At 42.1% G+C, this 25350-nt stretch overlaps 1 protein-coding gene across 1 annotated transcript in view; it reads right to left on the reverse strand.

Moving 5' to 3' along the window:
* The window catches only part of rab3gap1 (RAB3 GTPase activating protein subunit 1), a gene marked incomplete at its 5' end in the record, with an annotated part of 120748 nt that overhangs the window by 57254 nt on the left and 38144 nt on the right, over positions 1-25350 (reverse strand). Inside the window, 5 exons of the mRNA XM_073044527.1 lie at positions 1173-1271; positions 14380-14552; positions 14647-14739; positions 14853-14926; positions 18521-18589. Coding sequence (XP_072900628.1) covers positions 1173-1271; positions 14380-14552; positions 14647-14739; positions 14853-14926; positions 18521-18589 — 508 coding nt within the window. The remainder of the gene's footprint in view (positions 1-1172; positions 1272-14379; positions 14553-14646; positions 14740-14852; positions 14927-18520; positions 18590-25350) is intronic.

Below are 25350 nucleotides of genomic sequence, written 5' to 3' on the forward strand. Positions count from 1 at the left end.
TTGGCCCAAAACTTTTTTTCCTAGATGCTGCCCGGCCTGCTGAGTTTCTCCAGCATTCTGTGTGTGTTGCTTGGATTTCCAGCATCTGCAGATTTTCTTGTTTGTGAAACTTATAACAAGTTTATTATGAACTACCGGTAAGTTACAAATGCAACTGGTTAAATTAATCACAATACCCCCAAAAAATTGATAAATAGATAACAATGCAAGATAGCAAGAAGAAATAGCAACAGAGTTAATTTACAGTAAATAGTTGCTGCATATTTGGCTCACTTATACAGCAGAAGCACAAGCACACAAGACTAAGTGCCTACTTTAACTGTAGAAAAGCTAAGTGGCAGTTAAGAGCCCAAAGAAAATAATTGACCAAGAAAGAATGGTGGTCTTTGACTATAGTGGAGGAATTGCAGGAAATAACTACTGGTATTAGACATGGGCCCTTCAATAAATGTCGGCCTGTCACCACCATATAAAGCTTTCTTGTGTGATTAACGCACACACAATTTTTAAATCCCGTATTTTCATGGGAAGTCATAAATATGGTATCTATCATGCATTGATCAATGATAGACCTTATTTAGTTGCAGCAGCCATTTATAAGTGTATCAGATAATGAGCATACTGCTCCTAATTAAAATAAACTTCAATGAAAATAAGTTATGATAAATTTCAAGCATTCTTTTAAGTTGCTCTGTGTGGTATTATTTAATGATCTATGCAATTTCTTTCTTTGCCAGATATAGTTAAACAATGTTTAAATTACTATAATACTTCAAATGGAAACTGGACTACAACACACCCAAATACGCAGAACAAAATACAACTGGTAGTCAATATTATAGTGTGCTAAATTTTGATGACCAGAAACTAATTTTTCTCCCATTGCTTACAACAGGATTTATCTTATAGAATTACAGAGATCAATGACCTTAGTAGAGAGAAGTAAAATCACAGTAAAAAGTGTTTGCAAGTTCTGTCAAACTTAGTTCATGAGGTTATTGAAAAATGGGAATGCACAATATAAGTTCCAGGAGCATTCTAATTGGAGTTGTGGGCAACTTTAAGTCGATAGTCTGAAGGCGTTATGATCAGCTTAATGCATCTGAGCCTAACATGCAAAATAGTTAAATACCTTCAAGGGTTGAATTGGATAATAATGTTTTAGAACTTACACACTCTTCTTCAGCCATAACAATACTACATCCTTTTGAGCTGCTCTGATTAGCATTACATGAATCAGCAGCCTTCTCAGCAGCATCTGGAAACAGAAACTAAATATACAAAATGTAAAATTAGTACATATTTCATTATCACTAATAGCAGAAAATACTAGTAACATCAATACTGGGAAAGAGTATTTTTAAAAAATCCATTAAATACTCTTCAGATTGGAGTTGGGGTGCTTATCTAATTTTTGATTATATTCTTAATGTAATTTCCATTGCTGTTAACATTTTATATTTATCACCATAACAAGGAAACAGTATCAAGATCAAATCCTCTTGCAATATCTGAAAACATTCAAATTACTTAACCACCTTTTTGAAAAAGTATGCCCATCTATTGGAATTAGTTGCATTTTTTATGCAAAAGTAATAGTTGATTAAAAAATCTTTAGGAATTCTAAAATCATAGATTTACAAACACACAATGGGTATTTTTTTTAATGCAACACACACAAAATGCTGAAAGAACTCAGCAGGCCAAACAGCATTCTATATATATGTCGCCTCACCTGGAAGGACTGTCTGGGGCCCTGAATGGTGGTGAGGGAGGAAGTGTAAGGGCAGGTGTAGCACTTATTCCTGTGAGTCAACTGGTGTGGTATACTGCATCCGGTGCTCCCGGTGTGGCTTTTTATAGATTGGTGAGACCCGACGCAGACTGGGAGACCGTTTTGCTGAATACCTACGCTCGGTCCACCAGAGAAAGCAGGATCTCCCAGTGGCCACACATTTTAATTCCACATCCCATTCCCATTCTGATATGTCTATCCATGGCCTCCTCTACTATCAAGATGAATCCAAACTCAGGTTGGAGGAACAACACCTTATACACTGGCTGGGTAGCCTCCAACCTGATGGCATAAACATCGACTTCCGTTAATGCCCCTCCTCCCCTCCTTACCCCATCCCTGACAATATTTAGTTGTTTTTTTTCTCTCTCTCTGCCCATCATTCTGCCTGTTCTCCATCGCCCTCGGTGCTTCCCCCCCACCCCTTTCTTTCTCCCGAGGCCTCCCATCCCATGATCCTTTCCCTTCTCCAGCTCTGTATCACTTTCGCCAATCACCTTTCCAGCTCTCAGCTTCTTCCCACCCCCTCCAGTCTTCTCCTATCATTTCGCATTTCCCCCTCCCCCCACTACTTTCAAATCTCTTAGTATCTTTTCTTTCAGTTAGTCCTGACGAAGGGTCTCAGGCCGAAACGTCGACAGTGCTTCTCCTTATAGATGCTGCCTGGCCTGCTGTGTTCCACCAGCATTTTGTGTGTGTAGCTGGGAAGTTGGTTGGTGATAGAGACAGAAGGCCATGGAAGAAAGAAAAAGGGGGGAGGGGGAGGAGCACTAGAGGGAGGTAAAGGACGAGCAAGGAGGCAAGGTGAGGGAGGGAAAAGGGGATGGGAAATATTGAAGTGGGCGGGTGTGTGGGAGGTATTCCCGTAAGTTTGAGAAATCGATGTTCATGCCATCAGGCTGGAAGCTACCCAAACGGAAACGGAATACAAGATGTTGTTCCTCCAACCTAAGTGTGGCCTCATCACGACAGTGGAGGAGGCCACGGATGGACATATTGGAATGGGAATAGGAATTGGAAATAAAATGGGTGGCCACTGGGAGATCACACTTTTTCTGGTGGATGGAGCATAGATGCTTGGCAAAGCAGTCTCCCAGTCTACATTGGGTCTCACTGATAGACAGAAGGCCACACCGGGAGCACTGATCACAATATGACTCACAAGTGAAGTGTCACCTCACCTGAAAGGACTGTTTAGGGCTCTGAATGGTAGTGAGGGAGGAGGTTTAGGGGCAGATGTAGCACTTGTTCCAGTTGCAAGGACAACTGCCAGGAAGGAGATCAATGGGGAGGGATGAATGGACAAGAGAGTCGTGCAGGGAGCAATCCCTGTGGAAAGCAGAAAGTGGGGAAGTGTGGGGGGGGGGGGGGGCGGAGACATGCTTCTTGGTAGGATTCCGCTGGTGGCGGAAACTTTGGAGAATTATGAGCTAGATGCAGAGGCTGTTGGGGTGGTAGGTGAGGGCAAGGAACCCTATCCCTGTTAGAGTGGCAGGAGGATGGGGTACGAGCAGAGGTGTGTGAAATGGAAGAGATGCAGTTGAGGGCTGCATTGATGGTGGAGGAAGGGAAGTCCCTTTCTTTGAAAAAGGAAGACATCTCCTTCACTCTAGAATGAAAAGCCTCATCCCGAGAGCAGATGCAGCAGAGACAGAGGAATTGAGAGAAGGGGATGGTGATTTTACAAGTAGCGTGGTGGGACGAGGTATAGTCCAGGTAGCTGTGATGGGTTTGTAATAGACATCGGTGGATAAACTCTCTCTGGAGATGAGATCGAGAAAGAAAAGGGAGGTGTCGGAAATGGACCAGGTGAATTTTACAGCAAGGTGGAAGTTGGAGGCAAAGTGGATGAAATGAGTTCAGCACAGGAACAGGAAGCAGCATCAATACAGTCGTTGATGTAGCGTAGGAAAAATGCAGGACGGTCACTGTAGGCTGTTCCACGTAGCTGACAAACAGGTAGGCACAGCTGGGACCAATGTGAGTGCCCATGGCTACCCCTTTTGCTTGAAGGGTGGGAAGGCCTCAAAGCTCTCTGTTTCTTTCTGGACACCAGACCTAACTAGTTCCCCTCCACCACCACTCTCTGCCTAGCGGAGCTTGTCCACACTCTCAATAATTTCTCTTTTGGCTCTTCCCACTGCCTTCAAACAAAAGGGGAAGCCATGGGCACTCGTTACCCCTTTTGTAGATTGGGAGACCGTTTCCCCAAGCATCTATGCTCCATTCAACTTCCCATTCCAATATGTCTATCCATGGCCTCTTCCACTATTATGATAAGGCCACCATTAGGTAGGAGAAACAACACCTTATATTCCATTTGGGTAGCCTCCAGTTTGCTGGCATGAACATCAATTTCTCAAACTTCTGGTAGTGCCTCTCACGCCTCCCTTCACCATATCCCATTCCCTTTTCCCTCTCTCATGTTATCTCCTTGCCCACCCATCGCCACCCTTTGGTGCTCCAACCCCACCACCCTTTTTTCTTTCTTCCATGGCCTTCTGTCTGTTTCACCAATCAAATTCCTAGCTCTTTGCTTCTATCCTTCACCCTCCAGGTTTCACCTATTGCCTGGTGTTTCTCTCTCTTCCCCCTCCCCCCCCCCCCCCCCCCCCACCTTTTAAATCTACTCCTCAGCTTTTTTTCTCCAGTCCTGTCGAAGGGTTTCGGCCTGAAACATCAACAGTACTTTTTTCCATAGATGCTGCCTGGTCTGCTGAGCTCCTCCAGCATTTTGTGTATGTTGCTCGGATTTACAGCATCTGTAGTTTTTCTCTTGTTTGTATATTTTTTAAATTCCTGTTTTTCACAATGTGGTGACTGTCTCCACCTATTGGCAGACAAGTGGTATAGCGGTTTCATAACGGAGTATCACCTTTTTCAGTTTTCATTGGCTAAGTATTAGCACATAACATTTGCTGTGACTGTGCATCTTTTAATTGGCCCTTGTAAAATCTCAGGAATTTGCCTTTTCTCAAGTATAAAAGTGCCAATCTCTGTGTTCATCTCAGTTCTTCTCTTCAGTTCATATGCTCTGTATCCGTTCCTTCTTTTAAACTTTAAAATAAGATCAAGAAGCAATACTTCTCCATCATTCTTGGAATTCTAAAAGAACCTGGGGACTGAAAATTCACTAAATCACACGCTTCTAAAAACTTTTGGTATTTAGTTGTTTAAGTAGAGCTCTGGAATTCTCCTCTCAAGCCGTATGTCAAAGACCCTATGCAGATTCAGAAGGCCTAACACTGAGAGGCATAGGAAGTTATTCCTACCTGTGGCCATCAAACTTTACAACTCCTCCCTCTGAGTGTCAGACACCCTGAGCCAATAGACTGGTCCTGGACTTAATTCCACTTGGCATGATTAACTTATTATTTAATTATTTATGGTTTTATATTGCTATATTTCTTCACTATTCTTGGTGCGGCTGTCATGAAACCCAATTTCTCTCGAGATCAATAAAGTATGTCTGTCTGTCTAATATGTCTAATCACAAAGAACAGAAAGTCTGCAGAACCAGGCAGCACAAGACGTAGGAACAGAATTAGGCCATTAAGCCCATCAATTCTGCTCTGCCATTCCATCATAGCTGATCCCAGATCCCACTCAACCCTATACACCTGCCTTCTTGCCATATCCTTTGATGCCTTGACCGATCAGGAAACAATTATTTTCCGCCTTAAATATGCCTACTGTTATATACCCATAGGGTTCATTTTTTCCCCCCTGTGGACTGTCACTTTAAAATGCCGAGATAATTGAGACTGACTTCTGCTCTGTTGGATTTCTACTGACTACAGATTTGCTGGGTTGCCGTGGTGGAAGAGAGGTGGAGTTATTTGATGGACAATGGGTGTTTACATCAGTTCGCAGCATGTTTATATTAATCAAGGTCAGATGATTCTCTCAAAGACAGAGAAACATGGTTAGAGTTGAGATGGTTTCAATCATGGAAAGACACCAGTGAGTGGGATTGCTGGTTTAAACTTTCAGTAACCCAAAGGGGTGAGTTGAGATTGATCCAGAGTATTGATAAATGACTCTCACATTTGCTACAACTGGAGGCAGTTGCAGAGAAGAGGGGAGAGAAAGGTTTGAAACAGAAGAAACCTAGTGACAAAGAGATCACTATTTGGACTCTCTCCAAGTAGCCCATAAGGGTGAGTCTGATTCCATTCAAATACGAAAGTGTGGTTGTCACATAGTTAATCCACAGGAATGGGTTCTCTGGTGAAGGAAAACCTTTGTGAATACCATGTGTGTTAACCCTTGTCTGGGAAAGAAGGCACCCCTGTGGCAAATCACTGTTGGGAGTTACCTCATATGTTGTGGAACTGGATAAGTGGCTATCACATTGTGTGACTGGGGTAACCTTGTGGAATCTACCAGTGTGTCTACCCTTGCCTGGGTGGTAGTTTTCCTTTGAAGATGGTCCCCTTTGTGATAAGCTAAAGTTGGTGCTACATTGTGTGGATTTGGAGCTGACGGCGGAAGACCAATGGCATCTGTTTACTTGTTTTTCTTCTATCGTAGAATTCACCTTTCGATTACAAATATCTCTCATACCAACAATAACAACTCCGTGCATTGAATTGAACTTTGTTACATTACCATCAGAAGACTTTAAACCTTGCCACCTGAACTTGAATGAGTTTGGGAATTATATTATATAGACACACACACACATACATATACATACACACATAACACTGCTAACTTTTGATTTACCTGGTTTAAGTTACTATATTAAGTAGTTACTAAAATAAATAGTGGTTTTAACATCAAAACCAGACTCCAGGTGTACTCTATTGCTGCTGATACTTTTACAGGGTTGCATGCATGTAACATTAATTAGGGGCTCGTCTGGGATATGAACATATTTGGGGGCTTACTGATTGCTCAAATACCGATTTGATTGGGGAAATCCCTTTTGGTTTACTTGTGTAAGGGAAAATCAGCAGCAATGGATGTTGATAAATTTCTGGAAACGCCATCCTCTGAGGTATCAGAGGATGTCAGTAGGTTTGAGTTGTTGAAACTTACTAAGGTGAAATCGACAATGAGGTGGTCACAGATGCAGAAGACAATAGCCGAGTATTATATATCTGAGGATATGTTTAAAGTAGAGGAGTTGGAGTTGTTTCCTGAAAGTAAACCTAGCGGGTTTGAGCACCAGTATCATATGGAAAGATTAAGGATCGATGCTGAGGAGAAGCAAAGACAGCATCAGCTCGAGGCTGAGGAGGCAGACAAGCAGAGGGCCGAAGTAGAAAGACAGAGGTGGTTCGAGCTGGAAAAGATAGAGAAATTGCAGCAAGGAGGTCTAGTGTTAGACCCTGGCGGTGGGTTTAGTACCAGTCAAGAAGTTAAGTTGGTACCTCTGTTTGAGGAAACAGAAGTTGATAAATACTTCTTGCATTTTGAAAAAGTGGCTCAGAATCGAAACTGGCCAAAAGACAACTTGCCTGTGTTGTTTCAAAGTGTATTTAAGGGTAAAGCCCAACAAGTTTATTCGGCTCTATCTCTTAAAGAAGCAGCTGATTATGATACAGTGAAATGGGCAGTGCTTAAAGCTTATGAGTTGGTTCTGGAAGCTTACAGACAAAGGTTTAGAAATTTGAGGAAATCTGGGAACCAAATGTATGTGGAATTTGCCTATGAGAAGTTTGTGTACTTCAATTGTTGGTGTACCTCAGAAGGGGTAAATGAAGATTTTAACAACTTGAAAGAGTTGATTTTGATTGAAGAATTTAAAAGTTGTGTCCCTGATGAGATAAAGACGTACCTAGATGAAAAGAATGCTACCACTTTGCAGGAGTCTGCTAGACTAGCAGATGAGTATGTTTTAACCCACAACGTTAAGTTTCTCCCGAATGAGAGCTTCCAAGAGAGTAGCTGGGATGATCAGGGTGAATAGAAGTTGAAGTTGGAACTAGTGATGAAAGCCTGAAAGAGGAGGCAGCCCCAGATGCCTGTGTTCAGGTTGTTGAAGCATCTGTAAACCTGCAGGATGTTGAACATGGTGTTGAAGCTCAGGTAAAGCCTGAGATGTCTGATTCAGTTGGAAAGGAATTCTGTCATTCTGTGAAGTCTAGATTGGTTTCAAGACCTTTAACCTTGCTGAAGGAGCAGTGGTCTACTGAGACAGTGCATGTTGGCTTGTTCAACTATATTTTGGAATTTAAAGTTAAACAAACTCAAGTTTGTGGTTTGGAGAGACAGGGTTCAGAGACTTCCCAAAACAAAGGGAAGTGTTATTTTGACCAAGAGGGACCATCTGCAAATATTACTATGGAAACATCTGGAACTAAGTCTTGAAAATAGAATGACTTGTTTGGAACTTTTTACAAGGTAAACATGATTTCAGTAAGTTTAACGAATGTGATTAGTTTGGAAAACATTGGTACGCAGCTGGCACCTGTTCAGAGTAAAGTTCAGGCAGTTTTTGTAGGTCCTATTCGAGCTGGGAAGCAAGCTGATCACGTAATGGTTAATCATTCTGTTTTGAAGTGGACAAGGGTAACTGGTTGATTAAACTCCATTTTGAATACAACAGAATCTGGTTTTGCAGGAATTTGATTTTGGTAACAAAGCATGTGAAAGGACAAGACAATATTATGGTTGGTTGACTGGATGTTAAGTTTAACAGTGAAATAGAAACTAGTATTTGTATACGTTTCTGTAATGGGCTACATAATAATCACATGTATTGCTTTACACAATAATCTACAGTTAAAAATTTTGCTCCTTGATCAAAATTTTGCTTTGGGGGGGGGGTGTTATATACCCCTAGGGTTCATTTTTTTCCCTGTGGACTGATAGCTTAGGGTGGCGTAGACAGTGCCCCGCTAGTTGTAGTCTTTTCGCCTCGATTTTAGTAGTGAGCATCGGTAGGTTGTCATAGAGCTCAACATTCGTCATGTGCTGTTGCCAACTCATGTCAAGAGCCATCCAGAGAATTTGTGTATAGCAACCATCTAATGACTTTCACATGGTCTTGGTGAGTGCCCACATCTCACATCCATACGTGAGAATGGACTCTATGACTGCTATGAAGATCCTCTTTTTAAACCCTCTGGTCAGGTTCGACGTCCAGATTTCCTTCATGTCGTTCACAGCCCTCCATGCCAGCGGCTTCTGTATCTTTATGTCCTTCTCCAAACTCAGCATTCTTGACCCGAGGTACTTGTAGTCTAAGACTTCCTTAATGGTATCATTCTTTACGGTCTTGAGAGCACCTTAATCGCAGTTGAACGCCACGTACTCTGTCTTTTTAGCGTTTAGGTGAAGTCCAACTTTGTTGCACTCAATTTTCACTTTTGGCAGTAGCTGCTGTACTTCCTCCATCTGGTCAGACAGCAGGACTATGTCATCTGTAAAATCGAGATCTGTGAGCGTAACTGGTCTGACTCTTTTGGTTCGTCCTGGTTTTATGGTAAAACCAAGCTTGTCATGATCTTTGGTAGCTTGACGTAGAGCATAATCAAGGACGATTATAAAAATGTAGGGTGCCAGAGTGTCTCCTTGCAGCACACCAGCTAGGAGCTCGAACACCGCTGTTTCTCTGTCTGGTGATACAACTTTCACCATGATCTTGGTATAGCTGGACTCTATTGCTCTCAGTAGATGGTCTGGCACTCCGTAAGCTTTCAGGATCTTCAGCATTTTACCTCGGTTAATGGAGCCAAAAGCTTTGCAACGACCTCGCATGTCATGGAACTGTATAAGTGGCTATCACGTTGTGTGATTGGGGTAACCTTGTGGAATCTACCGGTGTGTCTACCCTTGCCTGGGTGGTAATTTTCCCTTGAAGATGGTTCCCTTTGTGATAAGCTACTGTTGGTGATACTTCGTGTGTGGATTTGGAGCTGACGGCGGAAGATCAATGGCACCTGTTTACTTGTTTTTCTCCTATCATGGATTTCGCCTTTTGATTACAAATATCTCTCTCATACCAACAATAACAACTCCGTGCATTGAACTGATGGTTACATTACCATAATAAGACTTTAAACCTTGCCACCTGAGCTGGAATGAGTTTGGGAATTATATTTACACATATATATGCATAACACTACTAACTTTTGATTTATCTGGTTTAAGTTACTATATTAAGTAGTTACTAAAATAAATAGCGGTTTTAACATCAAAATCAGACTCCAGGTGTGTTCTATTGCTGCTGATACTTTTACAGGGTTGCGTCTACGTAACACTACGGACTTGGCCTCAACCACTGTCTGTGGCAGAGCATTCCATAGATTTACTACTCTCCGATTTAAAAAAAAATCCTCCTTACCTCTGTTCTAAAAGGTTTCCACTCAATTTTGAGGCTGTGCCCTCTAGTTCTGGATACCACTACCAGAAGAAACACCCACTCCACATCCACCTTATCTAGTCCTTTCAACATTCGGTAGGTTTCAATGAGACCCACGCCCCCCCCCCCCCCACTCATCTAAATTCAAGCGAATACTAGCCTAAAGCTGCCAAATGCTCCTCAGGTTAACCCCTTCATTCCTGGAATCATCCTTGGGAACCTACTCTGAACTCTTTCTAATGACAACACATCCTTTCTGTGATATGGGGCCAGAGGGATGGATGGCTGCTGTTGCTTCCCCCAGGTAGCTCATTTCCCCCCACCCCCAACAGTACTCAAAATTGAGTACTTATTATTTACGGGGATGATTACAGTGGTGCTCTCCTCTATCTGACGTTCTCCCCTCCCTCTTCTGGCAGTCACTCTTGTAGCCTTGGGATGATTACCTTCCTGTAGCTCCTGTCTATCACCTCATCACTTTCCCTAAAAAGCCGAAGGTCATCGAGCTGCAGCTCCAGTTCCTTAACACCGTCTCTAAGGAGCTGCAACTTGATGCACCTGGTGCAGATGTGGCCATCAGGGAGGCTAGTAGTCTCCTGGAAATCCCACTTCTGATACCCAGAACAGAACACTGACACTGTAGACATACCCCCTATAATCTCAAGAGTTTAATAAGAAAAAAAAAGAAATAAGAAATAAGGAATTTCCCTGCTTACCTTGCCTCTGCCTGCTCTCGCGAAGCCCTGTTGAGCCAAAGCCTTACTACTCTGACTCACACCACTCCAACGACGACTGCTCTGCTAGACAGTATCCCTCTTTTATGGAGTCTGGGGTTTAAAGCTCTTCGTCAGACTTGCACAGGAACTCTTCTACTGTGTCTGCACCTTACTCCAATCAAATGGAAAAGAGTACAGTTGACGTTTCGGGCCAAGACCCTTCACCAGGACTGGAGAGAAAAGATGAGGAGTCAGACTAAGAAACACAAGGCAATAGGTAAAACTGGGAGGGGTGAAGTAAAGAACTAGGAAGTTGATTGGTGAAAGATACAGGGCTAGAGAAGGGGGAATCTGATAGGAGAAAAGGGGGAGGAACACCAGAGGGAGGTGATAGGCAGGTAAGGAGATAAAGGTGAGAGAGGGAAATTGGAATGGGGAATGGTGACATGCGGGTGGGGTGGTGGGAGGCCATTACCGGAAGATAGATAAATCAATGTTCATGCCATCAGGTTGGAAGCTACCCAGACGGAATACAAGGTATTGCTCCTGCAACCCAAGTGTGCCCTCATTGCAACAGTAGAGGCAGCCACCGGCTGACATGTCCGAATGGGAAGTAAAATTAAAATGGATGGCCAACCTGATCGCATAAACATTTCATTTCTCAAGCTTCCAGTAAAGCCACACCTCCCCCCCACCCCCCAGCATTCCCATTTCTCTCTCTCACCTCACCTCCTTACCTGCCCATCACCTCCCTCTGGTCCTCCTCCTCCCTTTCTTTCTTCCATGGCCTTCTGTCCTCTCCTATCAAACTTCCCCTTCTCCACCCCCTGCATCTCTTTCACCAATCAATTTCCCAGCTCTTTACTTCATCTCTCTCACTTTCACCTATCACCTTGTGTTTCTTCCTCCCTTTCCCCCACCTTCTTTCTGTATTTCCAGTCCTGATGAAGGGTCTCGGCCCGAAACGTCGACTGCACTCTTTTCCACAGATGCTATCTGGCCTGCTGAGTTCCTCCAGCATTTTGTGTGTGTTGCCTAATATGTCTGATGAGTCTTATTAAGGCTCCACAGAACGACAAGATGGATTTGTCCTTGGCTTCCACAAATTAAAATGAGGAAGAAAGGAGAGACAGGTAAGGGTATTCCAGTTTTGAATTCCAAACAGTTTCATTAAAAAAAACAGGATTGAGATGGGTAATGTAGAGGAATTCATCAGCCAGCAAGTTCAGTCCTCCATATGGATCAAGCAAATCTGAGTATAAAGGCAGGCTAGTGAGATCTGACAGTATGAGTAGAGCTATGAATCTGAGCACGAAGACAGGCAAACAAGATCTGACTGTATATAGCTATAAATATGAACACAATAACAAGCAGTGATATCTGACAATGAGTTGAGCTTCCAGTAAAATGAAATTACAGCTGTATAGTGCTACAATCCCCTTTTAATTTTAGTTTTCTTTTTAGATTCAAATTCCTAATTATGGTATCACTTGCATTCAATCTTTCAAAAAGTACTCTGTACTACCTTCAGCTGAATGCAAGCTCCAGAATTTACACAGGTGCCCCTGCAGAATTCCAAGTTTCTGGCGTTCGCCTTTATCAGAGCTGGGATCGGTATTTTCTATCCTGTCATTGTCTGTACTGTCCTAATAAGACAATAAGATTAGGAGCAGAATTAGGAACTTCAGCCCATTCAGCTCCGCTGTTCAATCAAGGCTGATTTATTATCCCTTTCAACCCCATTCTCCTGCCTTCACCCTGTAACGTTTGATGCCTTTACTAATAAGAACTTCTCAACCATTGCTTTAAATATACTCAATGACTTAACCTCCACACTCTCTATGGCAATGAATTCAACAGATTCATCATCCTCTGGCTAAAGAAATTCCTCCCCATCTGTACTCTAGAGTCATCCTTCTATGCCCACAGGTCCTGGACTCTCTCCACTAATTTTTGGTAATTATATGCCTTCCCTTTAGCTTTTACGCTGTCTTTGACTTCCTTTGTCAGCCAAGGGTGCTTCAGCTTCACTTTAGAATGTTGCTTCTTCTTCAGCAAGAACTGATCCTGTATTACTCCCAGAAACTCCAGCTATTCCTACTCTAACATCATCTCCATTAGTGTCCCCTTCCAACTAATTTTGGTGAGCTCCTCTCCCATGCCACTCAACTGCAATTACAGTACATCCAATTTTAACTTTTCCCTCTTGGACCACAGGGTGATACCTTCATGTATGATTACTGCCTCCCAAGGGTTCCTTTATCTTAAGCTTCCTAATCAAATCTGGTTTATTAACCAACATCCAATCCAGAATTGCCTTTCCCCTAGTGAGCAACCACTAGTTGCTCTAAAAAGCCATTTTGTAGGCATTCTACAAATTCCTTCTCTTGATATTGAAATCTCCCATAATTATTGGAAAACTGTCCATTTTACTGCCTTTTCTATCTCCCGTAGTAATTTTTAATCCACCACCCGGCTATTGTTTTGGAGGGCTGTATGTAATTTCAATCAGGTTGTTTTTACCCTTGCAGTTTCTTAACTCCATGCACAAGGATTCTACATCCTCTGATCCCATGTTACTTCTTTCTAAAAATTCATTTTAATGTTTTTGTTTTAAATCAACAAAGCCACCTCATCCCACTGTCTACCTGCCTGTCCTTTTGATGTGTATCCTTAGAGGTTAAGCTCCCAGCTATGACCTTCTTTCACTACAACTCAGATGCCCACAACATCATTGTTGCCAATTTCTTACTGAGCTACAAGATCATCTACCTTATTTCATACACTGCATGATTTCAAATAACACATTCAGTCCTGTAATTCACCACCCATCTTTTCAATTTTCTCTCCATGTTGCGTGAAGGTAAATTCTTCTCCCTTTCTAAACTATTTATCTAATTCTTTATTCTGCAAACCAGTAATATCTTCTGTACTCTCCTTCTCTTTTACTTTATTCCATATTTTTCCAAGCTGTTGAATCCATCCCTCTGCTATTTAGTTTAAAGCCCTATCTACAGCCCTAGTTATGCGAATTAATGAAGTCAATATGGCAACGTAATATTCCACAGACTTCCCCAATCTCTGGATAAACTTGGTCCCAGAGAAAAGAACAGAAGAATTAACTGTTAGAACATCAAGCCAGTTTACTTTAAATACTTAAGCTAGCTTTATTTTTACGTATTTTTAGTGCCTAGTTATGTTTCCTGATGTTTGAAATGCAAAATCCATGACGTTTAATTTCTTGTTAAAAGAGTATTCAATTTTTAACAAACCCTAAGTGTTTGTAACTCTGGATGTCAAAGGTTATTGCCAGATATAGATCTTAATCTAGACAAAGACTTAAAATGTTGTTGCGACTATAGCTGAATGTCCTTTGCTACACTGGGCCATTCTCAAATGCAGAAAATTGTACTGAAATCAAATGGAAGCAATCAGCATAGTACTGCCAAGATTATACCAATATTGGGGCAACTGATTAGCTACCTATTATTAATATAAAAAGCTAATTTAAGTTATCAAAAACAGGCATATTTAAAAATGAAATAAATACTTACTAATAAAATTGAATTTAGAACTTCATTACTAATTGGTGACTCTTCTGTACGTCTGTGTTTATGCATCCTCTTGCGAGCACTGTGGACCATATTTGACATAGTGGACAGTCGAGGCATATGAACAGATGTTGGTTCTGTGAGCTTCTGCAATGCTTGGCTAATATCTGCATGATCTATTAGAAGAATGCCAAATAACATATTTAGCAGAAACAATAATAACACACATAAACACACAACTATCTGAATATTAAATTCTTTTGTTTAAACCTTTGGTTTCATCCTCAAGCGTTGACCTTCCAAGAATCTCATCTGCTGACTCTTTCCGGAGACAAAGTTTGAAGAATTCAGTAAGAAAATCTCCTGTTAAAAAACAGTCATATCATTTAAGCATTCCAGCAGAATAATACTAAATGTAAAATTTTGAATTCAGTTTCATTTCCGGGCTTTCGTAGTACAGAAGAAGAATTTTATACCCAACAAACACTGGGGGTTATCAGCCTTCCTCACCCTAACAGACCATAGGGGTGCTTGCAGAGCATCAAGATCCCTGGCAAAAAAGAAAGTGAACAGTTATGGAACATATTTTAGAGATCAGTCTCTGGACAACAAGCTGTGTAAACTGAGAACCAGAATCTCCTATCAGCGGTGTTAGGGTTAATTCGAGACTGCCATTACAGGTCAGGAGTGGCTCACGTAATGAGAGGGAGGGGGGAGCGAAACTGGGGACCCCGCTACATCGAAACTACTAGTGTCACGCGATTCAGTAAACAAAAAGAAACAGATAACTTGTGAGCATATGGCTGCGGGCCAATAAGATGGACACAAGTGCCTAATATTACCTAATATGTAGCGGGGGGTTGTGCTGGGGGGAAAAAGGGATATAAATAAGAGAAGATTGTAAGGGGAAGTCGGAAAGCGCGCCTTCTCCAGCGACTCCGTCGACTCGCTGTGCCAGTTACGATTCTGCCAATAAAGCCACGTTTTGCTATATTCCGATGCTGGTTGTCTCTCTTCCAAACGAACACAGGGCATAACTGGAGCCCAACAGCGGGAACAAAGGAATGTAACATTTTGTACTTCATGGAGACCTGGCTGATGGAGGAGATAACAGACCACACTAATGAACCCGCTGGGTTCTCCCTGTTCCAAATGGACAGATCAAAAATCCTTTCTGGGAAGAGTAAAGGAGGAAGGGTATGCTTCATGGTCAACAACGCTTGGTGCGACCCCCAGAAATTGCATGCCCTCAATCCTTTTGTTCCCCAGACCTGAAATACCTGGTGCTACTATGCAGACTCTACTGACTACCAAGGAAGTTCACGGCTGTTATCATCACAGCGGCGTACATTCCACTGCAGGCTGATACTGACCTGCCCCTTAAGGAAATGTACGAGACCATCAACACGCTGGAGACTGCACACGCAGAGGCTACCTTCATCGTTGCTGGTGAGTTTAATCGAGCGTCACTGATGAAAGTCTCTCCGCAGTTTTGTCAGCACGTTTGGGTGAGCACGCGTGGCAATAACACACTTGACCATTGCCACACTACCTTCTGCAACCCTTACAAAGCTCTCCTTTGCCCAGCTTTTGGAAAATCAGACCATTCTTCAATCCTGCTTTTGCCAACATACAGGCAGAAGCTGAAACAAAAGATGGCCATAGTTAAAACCATCCACTGTTGGTCCGACCAATTGGCCTCCATGTTGCAGAACTACTTCAACGACGTCAACTGGAATATCCTCCACGATGAGGATACCTCTGAGTTCACAGATGGAGTCATGTGCTTCATCCGGAAGTGTATTGACGATGTTACCCCCCCCCAGAAGTCGCTAAGGGTCTTCCAGAACCAGAAACCCTGGATCATTAGTGCCGTGTAAGCAGCGCTTACCACGTGACATGGAGCTTACATTGCTGGCAATCAGCAGGAGCTCAAGAAAAGCAGCTACGATCTGTGCAAAGCTATCAAGGCTGCGAAACAACAATACAAGGACAAGACTGAGTCTTGATTCACAATGAATTGCACACGTGACTTGTAGTGAGGGTTGCAATCCATCGCAGACTTCAAAGCCAAACGAACTGGTGCCACCAACATCGCAGCCTCTCTCCCCCAGATGAGCTCAATCGCTTTTACACTCAGTTCAATATCGCTAGCTTTGAGCCTCCGAGGAAAGCCACCACTACAACCTCAAACTTGGTCATCTCTAAGGCTGAAGTACGCTGATGTCTCCAACAGGTGGACAGTCACAAGGCTGTGGGACCAGACAGCATCCCAGGGTAAGTACTCAGGATGTGCACAGCACAACTGGCAGGTGTGTTTACTGACATCTTTAATCTCTTCCTCTCTCAGTGTAGAGTGACCTCCTGTTCAAATTATCCACCAATGTCCCTGTACCAAAAAAGACCAAGGTAACATGCTTGAATGACTGGTGTCCTGTCACACTCAACTCAATAATAAGCAAATGCTTTAAGAGGCTGGTCAAAAACTACATCTTCAGCTTGCTACCATGCAAACTGGACCCCCTACGATCCACCTACCGACACAACCGATTGCCACTGATCTACATACCGTCCTTACACATCTGAAGAAGAATGTTCTTCTTTGACTACAGTTCAGTATTCAACACTGTAATTCCAACCAGGCTTGACAGGAAGCTCCGAGACCTCGGCCTTGACTCTGCCTTGCGCAGCTGGATCCTGGACTTCCTGTCAGATTGCCAGCAGGTGGCAAGAGTGGGCTCCCTCACCTCTACCCCTCTGACTCTCAACACAGGAGCCCCTCAGGGATGTGTACTAAGTCTCCTCCTTTACTCCCTGTATACCCTTGTCTGTGTCGCCACCCACAGCTCTAATCTGATAATTCATTTTGCCGACAAAACTACATTGATTGGCTTAATCTCAAACAATAACGAGGTAGCCCACAGGGAAGAAATCATCTCTCTGACACAGTGGTGTCAAGAAAACAACCTCTTCCTCAATGTCACAAAAACAAAGGAACTGGTTGTGAATTACAGGAGGAACGGAGACGGGTTAATCCCTATTGACATCAATGGATGCGGGGTTGAAAGGGTATACAGCTTCAAGTTCCCTGGCATCCACATCACCAAGGACCTCGTGGTCTGTACACACCAGCTGTGTGGTGAAGAAGGCACAACAGCGCCTCTTTCACCTCAGAAGGTTGAAGAAATTTGGTTTGGGCCCCCAAACCCTAAAAACTTTCTGAAGGGGCACAATTGAGAGCATCCTGACTGGCTGCATCACTGCCTGGTATGGGAACTGTATCACCCTGAATCGAAGGATTCTGGAGTGTGGTGTGGACAGCCCAGCGCATCTGCAGCTGTGAACTTCCCATGATTCAGGACATTTACAAAGACAGGTGTGAAAAAAGGGCCTAAAGGATCACTGGGGACCAGTGTCACCCTAACCACAATCTATTCCAGCTGCTACCATCCGAGAAACGGTACCACAGCATAAAAGCCAGAACCAAAAGGCTCCTGGACAGCTTCTTCCACCAGGCCATCAGACTGATTAATTCACGCTGATTTCAGTGTATTTCTATGTTACATTGACTGTTTTATTTATTATAAATCATTATAAATTACTATGATTGCACATTTAGACATAGACATAATGTAAACATTTACTCGTATGTGAAGGATGTAAGAAATAAAGTAAATTCAATTCAATACACAGTAATAAACAGATGATACTGTTTAAAAACACAAAATGCTGGCAGAACTCAGCAGGCCAGACAGCATCTATGGGAGGAGGTAGTGACGATGTTTCGGGCCGAAACTCTTCATCAGGAGTGATACTGTTTCCCTTCTCAGCAAAAATTATTAATTTCTCACACATAATGAATGGAACTGGACCTATTTTAAGTTTAAAGACAAGTGTTATTTTTAGATTAGTTTTGCTTAAGGAAACAATTGCAGATCATGTTTTATTTTAGGCTTTCAGCATCTGCAGCATTTTGCTTTTGGAGAAAAGTAGTGCATAGTTTGAATCTTTCCAAAGAAATAGTTCATTTTGTGGAAGTAGCAAAGGTTGAAATACAGTACCAACATTTCTGAGATCTTATGTTTGCAAACAACATAATTTAGTTTTATGCAAAAAATTTAAACTTAAGCAAATTAGTACTTACGAGTATACATCATTATCAACAATAATGCCTTCTGTAAGATGAGGCCAAGTGGTAGCTAAATGTAATTCACTAAAATAGAAATCAGTGACAATAGTTAGAATTTTAAACATTATTATTCTTAATGATTAATCATCAGTAAATGCAGTGCATATATTGACCAAAGACTGCCAAAAGACTGGATGATCACCTATCTCTTCCAACCTGCTTCTAGAACAAGAACCATATTCATTGAAATCTTTGTACTGCTAGATTATCAATGGAGATTTGAAATCCAGATCTTCCAATTCACTGTTTAGAGTTGCATTGATTTGATTTTCACCGACATTCACAAGCTGTACGTAACAGTCCCATTTTCCAGTGACAGCTTGCTTAATGCAAGGGTTAATGCATCACAGTGGCCCTCTAACATTGATGAGATATAATCATTCTTTAAAAAAAAACATCTTTTCAATCTATTAGGACTGCTGTATAACAGCCTGTGATAAGCAATGTCAAAATAAATACAAGCTGGTTCAGTGAATAAAATAACCGGATCTTTACTCGGAAGCTCAGAGAGTCAAGACATAGCCGTAACATCAGACTGGGGCAGCACAACGCTTTACAGTACCGGCAACCAAGGTTCAGTGGACCCCTAGCATTAACAAAAGGGGTCTGTGGATCCCAGGTTGGGACTCCTGTTTTAAACTAATTTGGCAGGATGAAGGGAACCAGAGTGATAGGACTAAGGATGTGGCAGTTGGTATAGACCATAAGACATAGGAGCAGAAATAAGCCAGTTGGCCCATCAAGTCTGCTCCTCAATTCAATCACGGCAGATCCTTTTATCCCCTCCAGAGCCCCACTCCCCGTCCTTCTCTCTGTATTTTTTGATGACGCGGCCAATCAAGAAGATCAAGTTCTGCCTTAAATACACCCAACGACCAGGCCTCCACAGCTGCCTGTGGTAACAAATTCACCACCCTCTGGCTAAAGAAATTTCTCTGTTTCTCTGTTTTAAATGGATACCCCTCTATTCTGAGGCTGTGCCCTCTTGCCCCATCAAGGAAAACTTCCTTTCCACATCTCCTCTGTCTAGGCCTTTCAACATTCAAAAGGTCTCAATGAGATTCCCTATCCTTCGAAATATCAGTGGGTACAGACCCAGAGCTACAAAATGTTCCTCGTATGATAACCTTTTCATTCCCAGAATTATGCTTATGAACCTCTTCTGAGCCCTCTCCAATGCCAGCACATCTTTTCTTAGATAAGGAGCCCAAAATTGTTCACAATACTCAAGGTGAGGCCTCACCAGTGCTTTATAAAGCCTCAGCATCACACTCCTGCTCTTACACTTTAGACCTCTTGAAATGAATGCTAACACTGCATTTGCCTTCCTCACCACTGACTCAACCTGAAAGTTGACCTTTAAGGTGCTCTGCACAAGAACTCCCAAGTCCCTTTGCATCTCAGATTTTTGGATTTTCTCCCCGTTTAGAAAATAATGTATTCTTCTAACAAAATGCATGGCCATGCATTTCCCAACATTGTATTTCATTTGCAAACACAAGGAAATCTGCAGATGCTGGAAATTCAAGCAACACACACAAAATGCTGGTGGAACGCAACAGGCCAGGCAGCATCTATAGGAAGAAGCACTGTCAACGTTTCGGGCCGAGAACCTTCGTCAGGACTAACTGAAAGAAAAGATAGTAGGAGTCCCATCCCATGATCCCTTCCCTTCTCCAGCTCTGTATCCCTTTTGCCAATCACCTTTCCAGCCCTTAGCTTCACCCCACCCCCTCTGGTCTTCTATTATTTCAGATTTCCCCCTTCCCCTCCTACTTTCAAATCTCTTACTATCTTTCCTTTCAGTTAGTCCTGACAAAGGGTCTCGGCCTAAAACGTCGACACTACTTCTTCCTATTGATGCTGCCTGGCCTGCTGCGTTCCACCAGCATTTTGTGTGTGTTGACTATATTTCATTTGCCAGTTTTTTGCCCTAAACTACCCAAGTCCTTCTGAAGGATTTTTCTTTCAACACCACCTGCTCCTCCACCAATCTTCGCATCATCTGCAAACTTGGCAACAAGGCCATCTACTCTATCTTCTAAATCATTGATATACAGCATAAAAAGAAACGGTCCCAATACTGGCCACTGCGGAACACCACAGGTCACTGGCAGCCAACAAGAAAAGGATCCTTTTATTCCCACTCACTGCCTCCTACCAATCACCCAATACTAGTAATTTTCCTTAACTTGCTAAGCAGTCTTGTGTGGCACCTTGTCAAAGGCATTCTGAAAATCCAAATATACAACATCCACTGCATCCCCTGGCAATCTCAAGAAATTCCACAGATTTATCAAACAAGGTTTTCCTTTAAGGAAACCATGCTGACTTTGTCCTATCTTGTCCTGTGTCTCCAGGTACTCCATAACCTTATCTTTAACAATTGACTCCAACATCTTCCCAACCACTGAGGTTAGGATAACTGGTCTATAATTTCCTTTTTGCTCCCTCCCTCCTTTCCTAAAGAGTGGAGTTACATTTGCAATGTTCGAGTTCTCCGGAACCATGCCAGAGTCCAATGATTCTTGAAAGATCATTACTAATGCCCCCATAATCGCTCTTTCAGAAACTTAGGGTGCAGTTTATCTGGTCCAGGTGACTTGTGGACCTTTAGGTCTTTCAGGTTTTTGAACACCTTCTGCCTTGTAATAATAACTGCAGTCATTTCTCTTCCCTCACACCCTTCAACATCTGGCACACTCCTAGTGTTTTCAAGTGGAAAATGATGCAAAATACTCACTTAGCTCATCTGCCATCTGCTTGGCCACTTTTATTGTTTCTCTAGCCTCATTTTCTAGCAGTCCTAGATCCACTCAGATCTCTTTTTTTTAAAAATATACTTTTTCTATCCAGCTTGATATTGTTTGCTAGCATACTTTCATATTTCATCTATTCCCTCCCAATGATTCTTTTAGTTGCTTTCTGTAGCTTCTTAAAAGCTTCCCGAACTTCTATCTTCCTGCTAACTTTTCCTTTGGTGTATGCCCTCTCATTTACTTTTACATTAGCTTTGACTTCCCTTGTCAGCCACGGTTGTACTATTTTGCTATTTGAGTATTTCTTTGGTTTTGAAATATACCTATCATGCATCTTCCTCATTTTTCCCAGCAATGGCTCTATCCCTGCCAGCATCTCCTTCCAATTTATTTTGGCCAACTCCTCTCTCATACTACTGTAATATCCTTTACTCCACTGAAATACTGCTAAGTCAAACTTTACTTTCTTCCTATCAACTTTCAAATTGAACTCAATCATATTGTGATCACTGCTTCCTAAGGGTCTCTTTACTTTAATCCCCCCCAATCGCCTCTGATTCATTACATAACACCCAATCCAGTACAACTGATCTCCTAGTAGCCTCAATGACAAACTGCTCTAAAAAGCCATCTTGCAGGCATTCAACAAATTCACTCTTTTGGGATCTATTACCAACCTGATTTTCCCAATCTACCTGCATGTTAAAATCTTTCATGACTATAACATTGCCCTTTTGATACAACTTTTTTTTATCTCCCACTGTAACATGTAGTCCACATCCCAACTATTGTTTGATGGCCTGTATATAACTGCCATCAGGGTCCTTTTACCTTGCATTTTCTTAACTCAACCCACAAGGAATCAACATTTTCCAATTCTATATTCCATTCTTTACCAGCAAAGCCATGCCACTCCCTCTTCCTACCTTCATTTTCATCTGATGCAATGGGTCACCTTGGAAATTCAGCTCCCAATAACAACTTTCAGCCACAATTCAGTGATGACCACAATATCATACCTGACAATCTGTAATAATGCAACAAGCTCATCCACTTTATTTCTTATTCTCCATGCACTGAGATATAACTGAGTACTGTACAGTCGGCCCTCCTTATCTGCGAATTCCGCATGCACGAATTCAACCAACTGCGAATCGCGAAAACCTGGAAGTGCTCTTTGAGCACTTGCTGTTCGAGAATGTACAGACTTTTTTTCTTGTCATTATTCCCTAAACAATGCAGTTTGATAACTATTTTACATAGCATTTACATTGTATTAGGTATTATAAGTAATCTAGAGATGATTTAAAATATACAGGAGGACGTGCATTGGTTATTGTGGATCGGGATCGAAAAAAATCAGAAGTTCTCTTACTCGGTAAGTTGGAACAGGTACATCTGGTATCATTTAGCATCAGTTAGTCAAATGTTTGTCTTAGTATATAGTATATGTTTTACCTTTCTGTGCATATAAAACACTTAAGAACGTATGTTTCAGTGCCAGGTTCAGGAACTTCTTCCCAAGTTCAATCCAGTGACAGACCGCTATCGAGTGCGCTCTCCACCGTGCCGGGTTGATGAGAGGATCAAAAACCCGAAACCCCAAAACCCAATAATTAAACCACTGCATTGCTTAGTAATAATTGTAGCTTTCACCGGGGCACAGCCTTTCTCACTTTATCCATTAAAATTGTTCCAATCGTTGACTGACTGTAGCCTAATGCTTTTCCAGTGACCTATGGCGTTTCACCTCTTTCCGATCACTTTATTATTTCAACTTTATTTTCAATCGCAATCGTGATTATTTTCATGAACAGAAACACTGCAGATTCAGATCTCTGCCGCTGGGTCCTAACGTCCGCTACACTGAGACAGGTTAAATAAGTTCTGGGGTTCCGCTGGGTCCTAGGATCCAACGTATTGAGACAGATTGAATAAGGGTCTTGAGCATCCGCGAATTTTGGTATCCGCGAGGGGTCCCGGAACCAATCCCTCGCAGACAAGGAGGGCCGACTGTATTTGCTATCCTTTTTGATTCCGTATCCCTAATGCACTGATACTCTGTTGGTTGCAATTTCATCCTATCATCTGCCTACCTTTCCTGAGAGGGCAGGCAGATGCTACAACTAGATTCAGAGTGTAGTGAGATTGTGAGGAAGGACAGGCAAAAGACTGGGCAAAATTGCATTCAATGGGATGAATTAAAGTGTACCAGAGGGCCAAAATCAAAAAGGGTGATGAATGCAGGACTGAAGTTGTTATTCTTGAATGCACACAGAACACAAAATACAATAGATGATCTTGTAGTGCAGTTAGATTGGCAGGTAAGATATCGTGGGCATCAGTGAGTTGCAGCTGAAAGATTATAGTTGGGAGCTAACATCCAAGAATACACATTGTATTGAAAGGACAGGCAGGTAAGTAAGTAGAGGGGGCGGTGTGTATCTATTAGTAAAAAATGAAATCAAATCCTTAGAAAGATCGGAAGATGTAGAAACCTTGTGGTTGAATTAAGAAACTGCAAGTGTAAGGAGACCCTGTTGGGAGTTATTTACAAGCCTCCAGACAGTAGATCATTAGAAATAAGAGCAGAATTAGGCCACTCAGCCCCATCAAATCTGCTCCACCTTTCTATTATGGCTGATCCCAGATGCCACACAACTCCATACACCTGCCTTCTCGCCATTTCCTTTGATGTCCTGATATGTGTATAGGGTTGAGTGGGATCCAGGATCAGCTATGATGGAAGGCAGGGCAGTCTTGATGGGCTGAATGGCCTAATTCTGCTTCTATGGTTTTATCCCTTGATGCCCTGACCAATCAGGAAACGATCAGCTTCCACTTTAAATATACTCACAGACTTAGGTTCCACAAATTCACTACTCACTGGCTAAAAAAATTCCTCCTTGCCTCTGTTCTAAAAGGTTGCCCTTCAATTTTGAGGCTGTGACCTCTAGTTCTGGATACCCCCAACATATGAAACATCGTCTCCACATCCACCCTATTTGTCCTTTCAAGATTCGGTAGGTTTCAATGAGAAAGGAGCAAGATGTTCAACGGTTTCATTTAATCAGAGAATGTGTACAATATTCAACCCAAAATTCTCACTCTCCACATAAGTGGGCTAAAAATTACAACAGGTGATAGAAAAGGCATGTAAAAAAGGCAATGGGGGAGCTTCAATATGCAAATAAATTGGAAAATCAGGTCTGGAATTTGTAGAATCCCTATGAGACGGATTTTTAGAGCAGCTTGTGGTTGAGCCCACTAAGGAAATGTCATTTTGGATAGGATGGTATGTAATGACTCATATTTGATTAGGGAGCTAAAGACAAAGGAACCCTTAGGAGACAGTGATCATAATATGATAGAATTCACCCTGCAGTTTGAGAGGGAAAAGCTAAAATTAGATGTATCCATATTAGAATGGAGTAAAGGGAATTGCAGAGGCATGAGAGAGGAGTTAACCAAAGTTGACTGGAATGGGGACGCTAGAAGGATGAGGCCAGAATAGCAATGGCTGGAGTTTCTAGGGGAAATTCTGAAGGTGCAGGAAAGATACACCCCCAACATGAACAAGTATTCTAAAGGGAGGATGAGGCAACTGTGGTTGACAAGGAAGTCAAAGACAACACAAAAGCAAAAGAGAATGCAAATAATATAGCAAAAATTACTGGGAAGGTAGAGGATTGGGAAGCTTTCTAAAAACTACCAGAAAGCAACTAAAATAGCCATTAAGAGAAAAGATGAAATATGAAGGTAAGCTAGCCAATAATATAAAACATGATACAAAAATGTTTTTTTCAGCTACAGTTTATATTTAAAAAAATCAAAGAGAGATGAGAGTAGATATTGGAACACTAGAAGATGACACCGGAGACATAAAAATGGGGGACAAAGAAATGGCAGATAAAATAGATAAGTATTTTGCATCAGTCTTCATTGTGTAAGACACTAGCAGAATGCCAGAAATGCTATTAATCAGGAGAAGGTGCTTGGGAAGCTGAAAGGTCAGAAAGTAGATTA

This window comes from Hemitrygon akajei, chromosome 5, assembly GCF_048418815.1.
Source record: "Hemitrygon akajei chromosome 5, sHemAka1.3, whole genome shotgun sequence".
In the NCBI taxonomy this organism is placed as follows: domain Eukaryota; kingdom Metazoa; phylum Chordata; class Chondrichthyes; order Myliobatiformes; family Dasyatidae; genus Hemitrygon; species Hemitrygon akajei.